Source organism: Melozone crissalis, unplaced genomic scaffold, assembly GCF_028551555.1.
Source record: "Melozone crissalis strain CALT ecotype California unplaced genomic scaffold, PUWL_Pcris_2 ptg000027l_1, whole genome shotgun sequence".
NCBI lineage: Eukaryota > Metazoa > Chordata > Aves > Passeriformes > Passerellidae > Melozone > Melozone crissalis.
In genome coordinates, this window is record NW_026535805.1 from 39842789 (window position 1) to 39862111 (window position 19323).

The 19323-nt window shown below is 37.6% G+C and overlaps 1 protein-coding gene across 2 annotated transcripts in view; it reads left to right on the forward strand.

Moving 5' to 3' along the window:
• The window catches only part of AHI1 (Abelson helper integration site 1), an 85480-nt gene extending 69978 nt beyond the window's left edge, over positions 1–15502 (forward strand). For both annotated transcript variants that reach the window (XM_054280136.1, XM_054280135.1), the window contains exons 23-25: positions 403–503; positions 10731–10810; positions 14386–15502. In XM_054280136.1, coding sequence (XP_054136111.1) covers positions 403–503; positions 10731–10810; positions 14386–14623 — 419 coding nt within the window. In that variant the 3' untranslated portion in view covers positions 14624–15502. The remainder of the gene's footprint in view (positions 1–402; positions 504–10730; positions 10811–14385) is intronic.
• Positions 15503–19323: the final 3821 nt, after the last annotated feature.

A 19323-nucleotide genomic window follows, 5' to 3' on the forward strand; every position in this document is an offset into this window, starting at 1 on the left:
AAAACCTAAACAAAATTTTTGAAGCAGTTGTACAATTGTGAAAAAAAAATCTCTGGTAAATAATTTGCTATTGCAGTTGATGATCATCTTACGGAATCAAAAGAAACATGTAAGATACACTTGTTAAGTATCCACTGCTTCCTGACAGTATGTACTTCATTCTTAGGTAAATGTTTGAATGGTTTTATACAGTAACCAATATATAAATCACATTTAAATCTAAACTTGCTAGTATAAATAAAGGTTTATGGCATAAATTTTCATAAATTCTCATACATTTGCCTTCAAACATTTTTCACCTGGTTTTGTTCACATCCTGATTTTGGCTAGATTGTAGCATCATGGTGGTTCACAAATTCTTTCATAGTTCTAATAATGGTGAATTATGGTTCCTCTTTTCAGAAGAATATGAAGAACAACCTTCAGGATTAGTACCAGATTCTGCTCCTCTCCTACCAGAAGGACCAACAGAAGCAGAGGGAGGTTTTCTGACACTAGATAAGGTAATAATTTGAGAAGGAAGGATTCTGTAAGTAGAGGTAGGTTGTCTTTTGTGTGCCACATGGACTGTATTAATTTTTGGTCTTTTATGTAAAAAATTCTTATGTGTAGATCTCATTCCAGGCAAGTAGGTATACTTCCAGTAGAAGTTTATATTTATCTTGTGTGGAATCAGCTGTTTCATCGTGTGGCAATTAAATATCCTGCTTACTTCCATCATTCCAATGGGTGGCAAATCTCCCATTGACTCCAAGTTTACAGAGGTTATGTGTGCATAAGCATTCCTCTTCCTGTGATTTTTGTTAGTCAGAATATACAATATGTACAGAAAAAGAAGAAACAGGACCCAGGTTTTAGTCCAGGAAAAGAAATGGACATTTGATTTTTATGGACTGGGGTTTTTTTCCCCTGAATTTCAGAGATTTCACTGTATGCAAAGCAGGCCAATTAAATCTCCCTTCTTCAGAGGATTAGAAACTTTGCATGCTTATGTTTCCCTTCTGTGAAATAAAACCAATGATTGTCTTAAAACATGGGATATCATCTAAGAAAAAAAGTAATTAAAAATTAGTTCAACAACTGTTAGAATTTAAGAAATTTTTATTTCAAAATGTTTGTGTCCTTAATAAGCGTACTTTCCACAACTTTCATTTTCATTTACTGAGATGGTACTAACACAACTACTTTAAAAGTATTGCTCAGATTTCTTTCAAATTATTTGAACATGTACTTTCCTAAAATTGAATCTAATATTTTGTATCTGATTTGCAAGACTCCAAGCATATTCTGTGTTTCTTAGTTACAACTTTTGGGGACTTCTCAAATGATTCATCTAATCTTTGTTCCATGGTGTATACAATCATAGAATTATTTAGGCTGGAAAAGACATTGCAGTGTTCAAGGTTAAAACCCTCAAGACTATTTCTGTTGCCCTTTTTCGTGCAGCTTCTGTTTTTAGTAGGTGAATATAGATATAGCATTTAAGAAGTTATTGAGATTACTCACTTGGCAATCTTGTTGAAGCTGGCTGTCTTCTTGAAGCCAACTGCTATAAATTGAATTACTCGGTGTTTTGTTCCTAACTATACTTGAAAAATCACTACTAGTAGTAGTAAATAATCTGAAGTATCCTTTACATCTCTGTAGCTGAGAAATTCCTAGGCAAACCATTGTCCAGGAAATGCAAGGGTACTCTACTTCCAGATACTTCTGTAAAGGTAGACTGGAATAAATATAGGAAAAATCACATTACTAATGATTTCTTTAATTTATTGTGTACATGGCTAGAGGCAAGGAGGGTATCCCAGAGGATGTTTTTGAAACCACCCAGTTTCACTCATACCTGGATTAGAAGAGAGAGAGAAGCGCTGTTATACCTATTTTTATTAGACTTTGTCATTGTTATCCACACATGTTTTTCTGTTTTAATCTGGTTGGAATTTACTCAGTTTACTGTATCACAATACTTTTATGTTCACCAGCTACTGTTACTAACATTTTCAACCCATATTTGTTATTCAGCTTTGTGTGAAGCAACATTTGATTAGTTTTGATTGCTTAGAATTTCTCAAGTGTCTATGGCTGACATATTTTTCTAACACTAGTTTTTTTGTTATTGGTAGTACTTGTTTTAGTAACAATGAATTTTAATATTATTTAACTAAAATGCTCTTAAATTAAATTCTGCTTGTACCTTGAGTTAAATTAACTACATATTTAATAATTAGTTGGAATTTTGTAGTAGTCTACAAGAAAGACATAATGAATCAAATGTACAGTATCAGTCCAAAACCAAGCAAAGACATTGCTTTTCATCTTGCACAGCAGCCAAGGGTAGTACAAAATCATACAGAGTCTAGAGGGAAATTGTGAAACAGGTCCTAGAAAAAATTATATAAGAGGATATACGTGCGAGATTAAACTAGCAAAGAATGAACACTGGAGAGGGCATACAAAGTAATACCTGATGTGAAGTCAATGCACTCTTCTTTCTTTCACATTTCTTTCCTTCTTCTTTTCAACAAGATCAGGGAGCATTAAGAGCTGGAATGGAACACATCTACTATTGGTAGAAGGAAATTTTTGTTTGCCATGCTTTGTTACCCTGGTGAAATCAACTACTACAAGACACTCTTAAATGTGTGTGCTTAGGGATTAATTGCTTTAATAACACATTTTAGGCTGAGGTAATGGCTGAGATTTCAGAAGCATTGGAATGACTGGGAAAGACGATTTGGTGGATTTTTTTAAATTTCAAGTCACATCAGCACTGTATAAACCATCAAGAGGATAGTGACTTTAACCAATGATGAATCAAATCTCTGTAGTACTTATGATGCCTTGAAATGTAATATATTTACAAAAGCTGCAGAGTTCTGCAAAGAAGAAACAACTTGTCATTCAGTTGTTTGCCAGAATGAATGAAAGTTTTACAGGGCTTTGGCTTTAGGCAATACCAGGGACTTCTGAGACAAAACTGCTAAGATGACCACTGAGGGGGCTCATCGGTTATGGCAGTTCCTGTCTTGCAGCAGTGACACAGCAGCTTTTCTTCCTATTCCTTTCACTTTTGTTCAGTATGAGACCTGAAGAAGGGAAATGCCAATTTCCTTTATATGGGAGATTAGAAAAATTTAGTAAAACCCTGAATTTTGTTGGGGCTTTGTTTGGTTTGTTTTGTTTTTTTTTTCTTGCTATTGCAGAAAAGCTTTTATTTTTTTAATCCAAAAATATTTATTGAGTAATTAGGTTGTTGCTTAAGTTGTTGACACAAGCAGTAAAATATAAATTAATATTTTAGGTGGGATTTTTTTTTTTGGACACAAGAATGTTTTCCCAAATACTTACTTATACCTAGGTCTGCTATATCTGTTGTTCTTTCTGGATTTTTTTGAGGATTACTCAAATGTTTAGCACTGTTAAGACTGCAAAACAGTTACTGTGAAAATCATCCTAGCAATTACTTGTGAGATTTTGGTACTGTTCAAGACTAAATAAGGCACTTAAAATATTGACTATGACTGGTTTTAATTACTGGGAATACCTGATAGTCTAATTAAGAATAGTTTTAAAACTGCAGGTATTACACATGCATATCTAGCTAATCGTCAGGGCTTTATGAGTGAATAAAGTGGAATTATTAACATTAGAAGAGGGTGTAATACTTAAGATCCAATATTATGCTTTGCAAATAATTTCTAGAAAAGCTTTAGTTCAAAGAACTTTCTTTCAAAATACTTTCTACCATCAGTTTTGCATTCATAACAATAATTTTATGCAAACCTTGTTTTCCTGCCTTAGGAGTTACTTAACTCCTGAGCCACAAAATTAGGTCATAATCATCTTTAATTACAACATGCATGTAAACTGCCAATTGAAATTTCATGGAGTGAAGTTCTCACTGCACTGATGAAGAATTTCAAGAAATAGAGATGGATTTATCAACTGGCTGCTCCAGTTAATGTGTTGTTTTCAGGTTCCTTAGGATGAAGGTGGAAAGGACAGGGATTCAGATAGGGTTCTGTTAGAAACCAGTGTGGGTTTTGCAAAATTTTGGCCAATCAGAAACATTTCAAAATCGATAGAGTGTCTTTTTTTTTCCCCATAAGTTTTCTGCTGGCTATAAGATCTTGTGAACATGTTTTATAATTCAATGGCCTGCCACTCACTACATGAAATACATGTAGCTGGATTTTGAATATTAAATATGCAATGCCATGTTACATGAGAATAGTAGGAAGTAGTAATAGACAAAATAGTAAATTCAAAACTTCCATTAAAAGTGTAAAAAAGTATTCTTTCTGAAATGATGTCAAGATGTAAATAGAAAAAAAAAAGAAAAGGCTTACTGGCAAGAACCACATTATTATTGCACAATTTGAATAATCTACCCAAAGGTCATCAAAACTTGATTCCATGTATATTTAAACAAAGTTAGGGATTATCACTGTTCACATAAATAATTCATGGTCTCACTCTTCTTCCCCTGGAGGAGGTCCTTGTCAGACTTTGTGAATACTTAGCCCAGTGTGTCTGAAACCAACCTGCCAAGCAATTGATTCTTTCTCTTGGGCTTGAGCTGTTTACATGAGGGTGATTTTGTGGGCTTAAAATTTATTTATTGAATCTAGACATTTAAAAAGCATGGAAAGCTTGTTCCATATTTCAGAAATAATATCTAGAAGTTTTCCTATTATTTTCATCAAATACTTTTATTTTATAGTTTGTACTGTTTCTATTTTCTCCATTAGTGTTACCTTTCTTCAGGTTACTGAGGAACACTTCAGAGACTGATTATCTTTTAGGAAGAGGAGGGAGAAATAGGAAGATATGATTATGCTAATGAGGGAAATACTAAGGAATTAATACAGTGAAACTCTTGCAGTGAATAGAGCTAAAGGCTTTTGACATATCATGAAGTCTGTTCATTTTCAAGGTTCAGGAAGATAGCAGAAAAATGTGATTTTCAATTGAATTAGAATGTATTGTAGTGAAGTTCATAATACTGGGCTTCATTCCCAGCTGATATGATTACAGATCTCTCTTTCTGCAGGTATCAACATCTGGGCTGAAAGAAACTGCTTTTCTAGAATCAATCTGCAAAGCTACTGTGCACTCTTCCACATATATTCTTTAATAGCATTATAAAATAGATATTTCTTTATGAATCCTACTTTTGAAGTAGTAATTACTTTGATCATTGTTTAAGAAATCATTCATCTGAAGGAAATGTTACTATGGCACTATTTATAAGGAATGGGACATTTTTCTTAATCTTTACCCAGTATTAACATATTTTAGCTTTTAAGTTCTTAGATTTCCTATTTCTTAGTACTCTGTTTTTCCTTTAAAATGAAGTTTGTACTGTTTGAGATAGAATCATAGAATGTGAAGGGGTTGGAATGGACCTTAAGGATCACTCACTCCCAACCCCCTCTGTCATGGGCAGGGACACCTCCCCTAGACCAAGTTGCTCAAGGCTTTATCTGACCTGGCTTTGAACACTCACAGGGTTGAGGCATCCACAACTTTCTTGGGCAACCTGTTTCAGTGTTTCTCCACCCTCACAGTAAAAAATTTCCTCCTAATATGTAACCTAAACTTCCCCTCTCTCCATGTATACCCATTATTCCTTTTCCTGTCATTACAGGCTGTTGTGGGAATAGTACTCCCCAGTTCAGTGCCCCCACTGAGGCTCTCCCAGTCCACGCACCACTCTCTTGCTCCTGCTTCCTTCCCCCTTTCCACTGCACCAGAATGAAGTAGAGAATTGGAGGCACAAAAGGTGAAGATTGTGGGTTGCGATAAGAAGAATTTACTGTAAACAGCAATGAGATAAGAAAGTGAGCAGTAACATCAGCAATGTTAATAACAAAAGTGTACAAAAGAGAAGGTGATTCACACCCAAAGATGCTCTCTGTGGAGCCTGCTACAATAAATTTGTGCCAGATGGTTCTGGCTTCTCCTCACCAAGTTTTGGACTGGAAGGAACACCCTTCTCCAAGAGAGTCCTTTTTCCCCCACCCCTGGCAATGATATGAGGTCGTATCACATCTGGGTGCTGGCTGTGCCCCTCTCAGCTATTGCACAAAATTTAACCCTGCCCTGGCTGAAATCAGGATACAGAAAAAGAGTCACTCTCCAGGTTCTCTAGGCCTTCTTGAGACACTGAAATGTTATCAGGTCTCCACACATTCTCCACACAACTTCTCTTCTCCAGGCTGAACAGCCCAAACTTTCTCAGCCTGTCTTCATAGGGATGGTGCTCCAGTCCTCTGATCAACTTCGTGACCCTCCTCTGGACTTGCTCCACCAGTTCCACGTCCAGAACTGGGCACAGCACTCCAGGTGGGGTCTCACAAGAGCAGGGTAGAGAGGCCAGATCACCTCCTATGACCTGCTGACCACACTTCTTTGGATACAGCCCTTCTGGGCTGTGAGCACACATGGCTAGCTAATGTTGAGTTTGTCATCAGCCATCACCCCCAAATCCTTCTCCACAAGGCTGCACTCAATCACTTCTCTGCTCAGCTTGTAGGTGTGTCTGGGAGTGCCACAACCCAGGTAGAGGGCTTTGTACTTTGCTTTGTTGAACTTCATGAGGTTTGCATAGACCCACCTCTCAAGCTTCTCGAGGTGCCTCTGGATGGCATCCCTTCCCTCCAGTGTGTCAGCTGCACGTGCAAGTTGAATTACTCTCTCTTAAGCATGTGTGGTACTACTTTATTGGTAAGCTGGTAACTACGTGTTCTGTCTCAAGAAATATTTACATCTGCGTCTATAATATTACTTGAATCCTTGATAGAAAAGGTATCTGGTTTATAAGCAAATTAATACCTGTTGGGGGAAAAAAGAGAAGGGGGAACTTTGTGCATAGACGTTTACTGTAGGTGACCAGTCTGTTTAAAGACAGGAAGAATCAAGCTGAGCCACTGAGTTGGTGACACATATTATCTCAGGAGCAAGCTGACTTTTCCCTTACCCATTTTTCTCCTTGGGTCCTCTTAGCCTCTTTCTGAAGAAAATTGAAGTTTTTAATGCAAATGTAAATGCAAAGCTGTGATCCCATATAAATTCCCAGAGGCCAAATCGTTAAGAGTGAAAACAGGTGTTCTAAACCATACTGCTTCAATCTGCAGTATCTTGTCTCCACTCTTCCTCCTCCTCCTTTTGTTATCCCTCAAAAACTCATGTAGTAGATTTGATTTCTGAGATGCAGTATTTGCTGGTGTTAAGCCATGACTACGGTTTTCACCCAACAGATTTTTCCTTGTATGCAAAAGAGAGAAATTCATGCCAATGTCTGTCTTGTATACTGAGCCATGTTTCTTCTAGATTCTCACATCTAAGCTAATACTGTTAGATAAAAGGGCCAGAATGTGGTCAGTCTGATTTACACAGACTTGTTCTTTAAAAACACTGAAAGGGGGGGGAAAGTAATTGTAAGTTAATTGCATTTTAAATAGGAAGATCATGGCAAAATAAATATATGTAATTCTGGTAGTAAAGGTCTCTGCCAGTTGTTCATTTAATGGGGAAATGTGTGGACGGATGCAGAATAGCAGGGAAGAAAGTGACGAGTGAGGTGTGGTGTCACATTTCTCCTGAACTTGACTTGTTAGAACAGTTTTGACAGCAGGCATTGGCATAGTTTTGGGTAGTTAAATACGTGGCTGTGAATCTTTTATCCATGGACTGCACAATAGAAAACAAGATACAGGGTTAGCACTGAGTATAGTGTCCTAAAGATGAGCATGAAAAGGCAAAGAGACATGTTCATTCTTGCCATCTGTGATCCAATGAGTTTTTAATTAGATGAAGTTCTGTAGAAACAGCTTCTATGGGAGAGTTCCTCTGTAGGCTGTGGAGCAAATTCATTTACTGTCATGGCTTGACTCATCTGAATAGATTCCCTGCACCACTCTATTCTGTCCATCTACCTCCTAGTCTGCCAGAGAATCTTTGCAGACCAATCTTAGGGACAACTCTGCACAGCCTAGAGGAAAGCACCACCAGAAATATGGATTTAGATGGGACTATGTCTTTAGTATTTCCTTTAGATGTCCTCTGCTTCAGGTTCTTTTAGAAAGTGTGTTCTGAAATACCTGATTGCTCCCACAAGTTGCAGAAGAAGGGTTTAGTGCTTGATTTAGTGCTGTGGATTCTATAGCAGGGATCAGGAACTTGATATGCTTTTGTGTATTTTGCCTTTATTTATATTGCTTTGGCTGCTTCTTATGTGGCAGCAAGAGAGAATGTTAAGTATGAAATGAAAGAGCTGTAAAGCAAGCAAGCCCTTTAGAAAAGGACAATATGTACTTTATTACAATTTTCACTTCTAAGATCATAAAGCAAAAAAACCCTTTGGAAAAGCCAAGCTTCTACAGTTGACATGAACTAATGTTCTCTTCTTCTGGTGGGCTATATCTCACAAATGGGGAGAATTAGAACATGGCAACAAAATTGAACACCGTTAGTGGCACTGTACAAATAAACTCATTTTTTGTACTGTGTTCAGCATTTGTTCTTGTGAACAGAAAAATATTCAGAAGTGTCTGAAACATTAGGGTGTTTTCCTTTAAAGCAAACACTGCCCTAATAATGCTATATTAATATTTAAGCTCTGTGATCTGGAGGAGTGTCATGGTTCACACCATGCTTGTTCCAGCACCAGCTTTACTGCATCTTCGTACAGAGGCAGTGACGATAGTGCAGAGCTGTGTGGAGCTTCCTGGGAGATCTGCCCATGCACAACAAGTGGTTTAGAGGTTTAGAAATGAACAAAGATGAGATCAACAGCCTCCTCAGCTCCTCCATATTCCAGCCTTCCCTGGCTTGCTCCTGACATTGACATGCCCTTAGTGAGTTCCCAGCGTGTGTTACCACACATCCTTTGCCAAAGATCTGCATGTTTTCCCAGCCTCCACTTCTTCCTCCTGATGCTTCATCCCCTTGTTTCACCAGCTCCTGGCATCTGCCACTGATCCCCTTGTTTCTTCAGTACTGCTACTTCTTAATGTCACTAAGATGGGAAAAGAAGGTCAGGGAGTAGACTGAGGGACACAAAGGTGTGTGGGACAGACAAAAGGAGGTAGTGGCAGCGAGATCTGATTCCTAAAGATCTAGTATCTAGTTCCTCCTTTGTTGCATGCTTGGAAATTTGTAGTAATGAACTAAGAAAGCTGTCATAAACAGTACTGTGGACTGTTGGGTCTCCACAGACCTAGGAATTCTCATGAGTTGCCATGTGAGATGAACAGCTATCTGAAGGCCTCCAAATGTGTACTCTTCTTTCCTTGGTACTCATACTAAAAAGCTACTAAAAACTCATACTAAAAGCTTTAATATATGAAAGGCTATGTGATGAGTTCTTTTTAAAACAGATAAGAATTTTCAGTTAAGCAGCTTAATTTAGTGGATACTTTAAGCTTCTAACTGTAAAACAAGGATAATTTTCTGTGTTTAGGTATCTGAAAGTATTCAAAATCTTAGTGTATTTTTTATAAGAGGTCAGTCTTCTGTAGCAGCACTTCAGGGAATTCTACAGTTCTTTGGAATGGTTTATATTTGATTATAGTAATTGTATAGTGAGAAGATTCCATAATATTTGCTCAAGAATGTGGGTAAAATGGTTCAACATCATTCACACAGGATTTTCTGAAAAATATTTTGTTTTCACTGCAAGCAGAATGAACTAATGGTTGTATGTATGGCAAGGAACGACAAGGTTATAAATGCTGAAGGAAGTATTAATTACTTGGAGTCATTCCCTTTACAACACTCCCTTGTATTTTTCATATCAGTGGTATTATATTTCCTTCTTTTGTGTTTACTTTTACCATTGACTTAGTCTCAAGTTTATTACTGTATTAAGAAGGATTTTGTGTGTGAAGTAGATGATTTTTCTTCCTAGCCCTGCCAGTGCTGCATTATTGTATTCTAATAGGCTGACTTTTGTCTAAACTAATCCAGCAATCTGTGTTTTTACAGCAGACTAATTCTAATGACTAATGTTTGAACATGGTGGTTGTGTGCAGTGTAAATGTATTAATTCAGTAAGTCAATGGGAGCTTCATCCTGTTTATTGTAAGTCAGCAGAAAAATAATATTGAACTAATAAAATAATCTGTCCCCGAACTCTCAGGAAGGGCATTCATATTTCCTTATGGGAATTCTTCCATTAGGTTTGAGACCTGTTAGAATTAGGTTTATTTGTAGAGTGAGCAAGTTGTACAGAGACCCTCTAATTACTTTGGAAGTGAGAGGATCTACTTCTCCAGATTTGGGGAATCTTTTTAGCCCTGAACTACAAAGTAATCTGGAGTGATTTGAACTGCTTTTGAATGAAACTTGCAGGATTAAAAAATACAGGTTTTTCTTGTGAAAACTATGCAGTAAGAAGACTTTACAGCATTCTGCTTTTCTACTTGTAGAAACACAAATAACAATGCTTTTAAAACAATGTGTGTTTTAAGTTGCCTTCAAGCAGATTCATAACCTCTTGTTTCTACACATACCAGCGGTTTTTTTTTTGTTTTTTTTTTTTGTAGCAGGGCACTGTTTCCTTGTTTGTAACCACACAGGAGTTAACATTTTATGGCTGATAGACATTCTTTTTCAAACGAGGTGTATTCTCTCCTTATTCAGGAAGCTGGTGGGTTTTCTGTGCACATGTTGGCCCTGTTGTCTGTCATCTTTTTACCTTCCTGCTTTTATTGTCTCTTTTACAGATGTCACCAGTCACCAGTAAGTCCGGGGACCTGAAATCTACCTCCAGACATGACACAGATGGAGACTCAGCCACAACACAGTAAGCAAAAAATGCTTAAAACAATTTGCAGTGTTATTCCTACAACTGTTGGTTGAAAACTGTGAGAAATGTTGGAAGGGTTGATTGTTTTTTCAAGCAAAACAAGAAGTTAGCTTTAGGGTGATCAGTGGGAGGGTGTTTCACACCCAAAATGTGGAGGAAATAACAGTTCATACACATATGCACATCCCCAGAAGAGCAAGGACTATAATGTACATGGCAATCAAAACTCTGGGATATGTGGTTGCTCACTGGCTTCCCTTAGCTGTATATTAGGATTTATTGCTGCAGACACCTTCTAAAAGTTAATTAATGTAAATTCCAAAGGTTTTCACATTCTAAAAAGATGCCAGCAGCACCTTTGATGATGACCCTTGCATTTCTTAAAAACTGTAGCTCTCTGTTGCGTGAAAGCTGTAAGCAGATAAGATCTCAGCATTTTGAACAGGAGCTTCCACAGTATCTTTAACTTTTGCAACCTTTTTTGCTTCAAAAATTGATATCTGAAAATACTTCCCATGCTTGCCATTGTATCTGTCACCTAAGCAAAGTTATTTCACTGAACATTTTCCAGACTGGTTCCTTCCTCATATAAATAATCGACATCATGCTGCAAATGCAGATACACACCTCACTTGAACCTGCCTTTTCAGGTATGTATCTGCATTTACAGCATTATGTAGATTATTTAGATTATGTAGATTATTAGTAGATACAAAATCTGAATTTTGTATCTCCAGCTGTCTCTCAATTTGAAAATAAATTGTGAGTGGAAAGTTTAACTCTCAATCATGATGAGGAGTGGGCTGTGCAACCACACATTGAAAGAATTCAGTGTTGAATTTTGGACACAACTATTCTAGTGTTATATTCATTAAAGAAGGAAATGCCTTAAAAGCAGAGTTATTGTGACAGTTGACACAGTCTTTAGAATTCAGTATCAAAAATTTGGGATAACTCAACTCCTTTGGTAGGACTTCAGGAAAAAATTATTTTGAGTGACCTTTCCAGAGCATCCACTGAAAAATGTGGGACCAGAGATTTAAAATGTGGAATCACAAATTATTTAAGAAGATTCAAGAATTTTGGGTCAAACCAAATACAAATTTTCATTTCAATTGAAGCTAGGGCTATCCTGAAAAGGTGTCACACTGAAGAAATAGAGCTCAAAAATTACTTCAGTTACTTTTCAAAAAAGTGAGAGAAGACACCTATGTGCTTGAATCACTGCAATGTGCTCCTTCATTCTGAACCATAGGGAGCAGGAGCATCATGGAGATTCCAGTCTGAAATCATGCATGCTCCATGACCTAGCACTTCACAGCAGTGACCACATGGACCAGGGTTTTTTCAGAAAAGACTACAGTCTGTTGCCTTATTTTGAGAGCTAGAAAAGAATCCTCTGACACTGCTGATGCCACTAGTGTGAAAACTGTCAGTATTTCTGTTTATAGGTATTTATACAGCACACATCAGATAATAAAACAGCTCAGAAAGAGGGCTGCCTATTTTTCATGAAAACTCTCACTTTACTGTTACCAAAAACATGACCTGCCAGGACTCTAGTTTTCTTGGTCACTGCAGTCAATGTGTCTTGAAATATCCCTAAAAATTTACATACGTGCAAATGTTGCCATCCTAACTGGAAAAGGTTTATATTTCAGCATCCAACAGCAATATCAATGTGACTTGAGATCCAGTCCAATCTGTACTTAAGTAGTTGCTCCACCTAAAACATGCTGGTTTTTTCCTGTTTTCTGTGAAAATACACTTAGGATTCATGTCACATTCATATATATGATATGAAATTTATTTACTGCATAATTCCTAAGAATCCAGTGGTTGTCAAGTACACACTTTCAGTATGGAGAAGTGAAACTTTAATATCTGCACAACTTGCTAAGCCAAATGAATGTTTACTGCTTTGTTTATTAGAACAGTATTGTTCACTACAGCCACAATACCTACTGTAAAAGAACAGGAATGACAAGTCCTTATGAAATGTCTGGTTTTTGAGAATTTCTGGGTGGGAAATAAGGTTTTACAATAGTAAAACAGATTTAGTAGACCTTTATCTTAGCCAAGCAGTTCATGTGTCTTTGCTGCAGAGTCTAGAAGAAATAGTGAAATTATGCTAAGTGATTTTAGTCTAAGTTTTGATACATCATCACATCTGATGTTCAAATAATAAAAAGATGAAAACTGCTTCTCAAAATTAGAGTACCTTTATATTGGAAATAGCATAGTGACCTTACCCTTTGAATAGTAATGGTTAGCTGCTACCTGTCAGCACAGCCAGTATGTCCTTAGGTGTGTTCCCATTGTGTGGTTTCCTTGAGCTGCACTAGGTAGTGCTCTGCATAAATTTACACAAGACCCAGCTGAACACTGGGTTTGGTACACTGGCACTTACAACTCTGAATAATTATGGCTCTGTACCCTAGTTTCCTCATGCAGCAGTACTGCTCAAATTGTTCTAGGAATCCTGACACAGAGGTTCTTAGACTCTCAAACCTTTTCTTTAGGATGTTCCAGTACTCAAGCTGCAGCAATCCACATATTCATGAGTATACAGTTTAGCTTTAATAAAAGTTCCAACTACAGACAGATATTCATCAGTTCATTAGCAAGGCTGATGTGTAAACATTTTCATCCATAAAACCCAATTACATTAGGACAGTATCATCAACAGTGCAACATTTGTTACACCATTTTTGTGGAAAAGACACACATTACATTCTTTAGTTTTGATTCATCCCTTTGCTTATGTGTTTCAGCAGCATTAAACAGTTCAGGTCATAAACCAAGAGCCTTTTGTGCTAGGCACAATACAAATTTTGAGCAAAGACAGTACCTTCCTTTGAGAGGTCAGAGTTGAAGTATTGTTACGTATTTATAGTTAAAGTTGCAACTTCTGTCAAGAGTGGGAATTCATGGTAAAAGTGGTATAACGTCTGCATAATCCCTGCCATCATGTGCAAGACCAGTTAGAGGCATCAACTGGAATACAGGAGCTTGACCAATCCTTTTGGCACTGTATGAAGGCTGATAAGCAGAAATAAATAGACATTAAAGCCATTTCTGACTCTGTCCTTGTTCAGGTATATTAAAATGGAAAAACTAATCTTAGGCACTTAGACTGCGTGTCTTATTCTTGTTGCATAAATAAACCAGGAGTCTCTCCTTAATTGTAAGTATTTTGGTGTCTGAGCTTAGGAAAGTGGAAAAAAACCAAGTGCAATTGCTTTTATGAGAGGAGGAGACTGGTAATTTGTATTTTTTAATTGCATCTGTTGTCTGTTGATCAAGACGAGCTGATTTTTAAGATCATGAGCAGTTCTTTTCAAAGCAATGCTATGACAAAAAGTAGACTAGTGGAGTGGTCTCATATTTTGTCTTCGTGGGTTTTCTGCCTTTGTTCTGCTGTGGAACAGTAGTTTTTGTAGTTGTTTCAGCATTGTGCTCAAGAGGACAGGCAGACAATTGCTCTAACACATCAGCTGTAGGTGGAAAAAGCTCTAAATTTGGGCTAACTTTGTGTTTCTTTTACTCTTTTTATATCCACCTTCCTCTAGAGGTACAAAGAAAAAGAAGAAAAGGATACAAAGGAATGAGAGAGAAAATCAGCACAACTTAATGAGCGTCGATACTCCTCTGTCATCAGTTACAACTAATGGTGTTGAAAACGAACCTGCATCCCGTGGGGTGGAATTGAAGAAGAAGAAGAAAAAGGCAGCAAGAGGCTCAAACTTAAGCACAAGTGGAAGGACAAATATTGCCTTTGAGCTGGAGCACCATGACGCAGAGGCGTAATTTATTTCTGAATGCTGGGGCGATATTCTTTACACACGTTGAAGGCTGCAATTATGATCTCTCTTCCAGCATTAACAACAAACAAATAAATTAAAATATTTAAATATGCAAAATGGTACCAGTTGTAACTTATCAATAGTGCAGACCTGTTTTGGATGACTTTTGCCCTGGCTTCCTTGAACTCAACAGAACTTGAAGGTTCAGCTCCTCACTGGACTGGAAAAGAACTGAAACTGTCAAATACAATGTTTCCTAATTTGATATCTGATTAAACTGTCACTTAGACATTTGTGTAGGCTGTAGATCAATCCATGCCAGGCAAAGAATCAAGTGAAAAAGTGTGATCTAGAGCAAAACATGCCTAACCACTACGTAAGTTATTAAAGTAGCATTTTAAAGTGTGCTGTAAGTTAAATAGAAGAGTGTTCAGGATGGTGAAATACCAAAGGAGCGCTGACATTAAGGTGTACCTGAAAACACAAGCTTTTAAAAAATATTTTCCTGACATCAAATACGTGTTTGGACTGCATTTTGCAGCTCTGAAGGGAGTTGTGGAGTAACTACCTATGCAAATACATTATCTTCAGTAGGACTATTGTTCTTATAAAAATTAATTAGTGTTGCAAATTCCAGGCAGTTGTATTTTTCAGATGAGGTGTGCTGCACATAGTAAAGATTCATTGCAGTTTTGTCAGAGTTCCTGGCTGCTTTGGCAGCAGTCTTGCCAAATATACTTTCTTTTGTCTGAATGAAATATTTCATATCCAACTATGCTGTTTGTTTTACTTGTAGTCCTTATTCACTTGTAAGCATCATTACTCTATTTTTTTACTTGAGTATTATTTTGTGAACTTTCACTAATGACTTCACTAATTAACTATGGTGTTAAATAAATTATGTTTTATATTAAACAAAACACTTTCTATCAGTTAGTGTTGGTATTTTTTCTGGCTGATGATGTCCAGTTTATTTTTACTCTGCTAGGAAATTCTTTCTCCTCCCCCTCTGAAGCAATAAATAACATAAAATTAGAAAGCCCTTATTTAGTAGACAGGGCACTTGATTCCATTAAAAAAAGAAGTGAAAATAACAATGCTGGGCACTGATGTGTGAAATGCACCCAGATGCAGAGGACTAGTTGCTGTATATTGTAATATCTTCCCTGCACATGTTTTGAAGCCAGAGAAATCTGTAAACTTTTTTCTTTTGAGTAAAGCACAGCAGCAAATCCTCTCTTTTCCCCCCACTGGTAGTTGCTATTTGCCAGCAGTCCTAACTTTGCTCTGCCTGGAGTGTGTGCATGGAGCCTTGCCCTAAATGGGGCTTGCGTGTGTGCACTGGAAACTTAGTAATGTCTCTTTCCCCAGTCAGAGGTGGTGTAAAATTACCTCACTCCTGGGGCTGCCTGATTCTGTCCAGGCTCCCCACCTCTTATGTCCCTGCAGTGTGTTCCAGCTCATCATCCTGTGTGACATGTGCCATTTAGAGATTTTATAATGGGGAAAAATCTCCACGTCTTACATTTCTTAAAATGTCCTGGGTCACATTTAAAACAAGGGCAGAGCGTGACATCAGGAAGAGCTGAGCAGTAGCCAAGATCTGGGAGCTCATTGGAAAGCATTGTAAAATGTTAATTTGCCATTGTCGACACTGAAGACAGAAATAACACTTCAGATAAACACCACGGAGAGATGGTAGTTCTAATCAAAGGCACAGCACCTCCTTTCATGCTTGCGAACTAGGGCTCCAATTATGTTCACTGCTCTGAAGCTGAATAGAGCTGCTTTGCCACACTTTCCAAATTGAGAGGAGAGGCAGCAGTAGTGTCTTCCAAGGCACAGTTCCAAATAACAATTAAGCAGAAGGAATCAGATAAGAGCCAAACATGAAAATGCAGGAGTTGAAAATAAACTTTTCATAATGTTTTCTTGTAATTGCAGTAGCTTTTGTTTTGCTTCTATAATTTTTTTTTCTTCCCTACCACATGGTTGGTTAGAGACTTCTTTTACTTTATACACAGTGTCACTGCGGTGCTAGTTTTCTGCATTCATTTCACAGAAAAGGAACAAAAATATCTGAAATTTAAAAAGGTTTATGATCCTTCAGTATTAAAATTAGAGCCTTCACCCTAAAACCTCTTTAACAAATTATGAGTGTGGCACAATGGCAAAGACAGCTTTTACCTTTTGTTCAAAAATATGGTTGATGCATTCATTTTTAGAAGAACTGCTTTTTGGTATCAGTAGAGTTTTTATTCTTCAGATATTGCTGTTGGGATTTTAAATTTTCAAAAAAAGGATAAAACTTTTAAATGCTTTAATGGTTTAAAAGGAAGTTTTTTATTAAAAAGCTTTATATAATGCTTCTTGTTTCTGTGTTAATGCAATCTACATATTTTCTAAAATCACTTTAGAGTGAATATCATGTATATTTGCTGAATATTGCTTAAGTACTTAGAGGACCTAAATTTCAGTGGAAGGAAAGAATTCCAAAAGGATTCAGATTGCCTACTGAAAATTTTCTTTTTTTATTAGATGAAGCATTATGGTGTCCTGCCAAATTGTTCCCTGAGCCATGATGTGTGAGTTAAAATGCAAGAGTTATAAAAGTCTCTGTGACACTTCCTTAGAGGGTGACACGAGTTCATTGCTGGAAGAAACCAGATAAAATGTTGCTTTAAAAAGTGTGAATATTAGACATTCATAGCTGCCTGGCAATAGCAGCATCGTGGGTCTTTCGTTGTTCTGGTGTTTGTAGGTTTTGTGTGTGTGGTTACACCATAGAGTGGCTATTATGTTTTTATGATCGGGCAGAGATATTGAGAACTGTGTGTAAATCAGCAACGCAGAAGAAAATGTGCGGCCGTGTTTTTCCTGTGTTTCCCAATAGCCATCAAATTGCATTTAGTTTTTTCCTTAAAATAATTTGAGGAGCAGACATCATAAAACATAATAAGTGTATTTGTAGCATCACTTAATTCAGAAGGCAGTAGGGGATGGATCACAGTCAAACAAGGGCTAATGAGAACACAGAGGAACATGACAACCGAAAGTCTCTGTTGACTAGTGAACTAAATCTGCCGGCTGGACGCAATTGTCTGACGGAGAATTGAATGTCAGGATCATTTAGGGTTAACAATGGCCCACTGCAAGCAAAAGCAGACAGCTATGAAAAATAGCCGGCATGGTAGTCATTCTGCAGGGACCGTGGATGCAAACTTGATAATGAGGCACTTCATTCACTACATCCTTCTGCTCTAATTACTCAGGTGAATAGGAAATACTTTGTTGAAGGCGGGAACAGACTAGGGCAAAAACACTTGTTTGGTAAACACAAAGAGTGATGGGGTTTTTTAATGATCCTGTTCCAGCACGTATGAAATTAGTATGTATGCAGTGCAACCTATTTTATGGATGTGGAAATTGGGAGGGGATAGAAATATGTTCTGACTAGTGGAGGGATTCATGTAAAGATTGGTACTCCAGGGTTTTCCCCTTAGCATTCTGTCCAGTGCCCATACAGAATATTGCAAACAAATTGACTTAAGTACACTTGCACTTGTAAAAATATACTGTTAGTTCAGTCAAGAGGGTTTATTGCTTGGAGTTTAGCATACATGCTTTAGGAACAAAACTGCTGCATGTAGGGAATAGAAACAAGAGGAGGTCTGAGAGGGGGAAATAAGCAACTTCAGAAGAAAGCTGCTGCTTGGGGGGGACTTGCAAAAATGTGGCAATTAGAAATTGGAACTTCAGAAGAAGGAACAGAAGATAGCATGTATGTGTGTTATAGCAGAGCTTTGGTTGCTTCAGTCATGTTTTTTAGACTTTAGAAATTCAGATATTTAACCACTTCACTTTTTAAAACATTTGTTTTGTGCCATTTACAGAAACTTTCGGGATGAACTCTTGGGACCCATGAACAACATTCTGTGTCCCCCCAGTAACTCTTAGCTCTCTGGTGTTCTAACTCTGAGCTGCAGCCTACAGAGTTCCACCTAGTCTATAACTTGCAGAGCTGTTAGGAGAGATGAAGCTTTCATTCCCTGATTTCTGGTACAGGCTTTCAGGAGGCACCTTTATAGCTGTCTGTTGCGATAGGCGCCTCTGCCTTGATTCAGTGCTCTCCGGCCTCTTCATCTGGTGCAAAACAGCTGCAGCAGAGATTGGAACTTCAAGAATCAAGCTGCTCTTTCAAACATTTAATGTCATAGGATCCCTTTCTTACATGTAGATGTGTTCTGCTCATAGGTTTTCACAAGAGTTTTGTCTTTTGTTCATCTGCTGTGTGCAGGTTGCTCGCTGCCCTTTCCTTCAGAAGGGTTTGTTTGCCAGCACTGGAATGTTTGTGTAGAGTGCCAGTCCTGCAAGCTGCTCAGAGTAGATGGACCCCTGTACTCAAAGCTCCAGGAAAATCAGCAAGGAACAGGCTTTGAGCCACAACGTCATGGCTGCAACTTGTGTATACAAACTTTAAAGGCCGGAAAACATTTTCTCTCTTGCAGTCATACATGAAGATGTCAGCTCTGCATTTCATACAAAATGTCATCCACCTGATTGATTGTGAGGACTTAGTCAAGCCAAATGAACTTTCAGTGTGTTTGGCTGTGACAAGCAAGTTTACAAGTCCTGTGTAATGTTCAAATGCAAACAATCAGCAGAAGCTGCAGATACCACTTTTAGCAGAAAAAATGTTTCCAC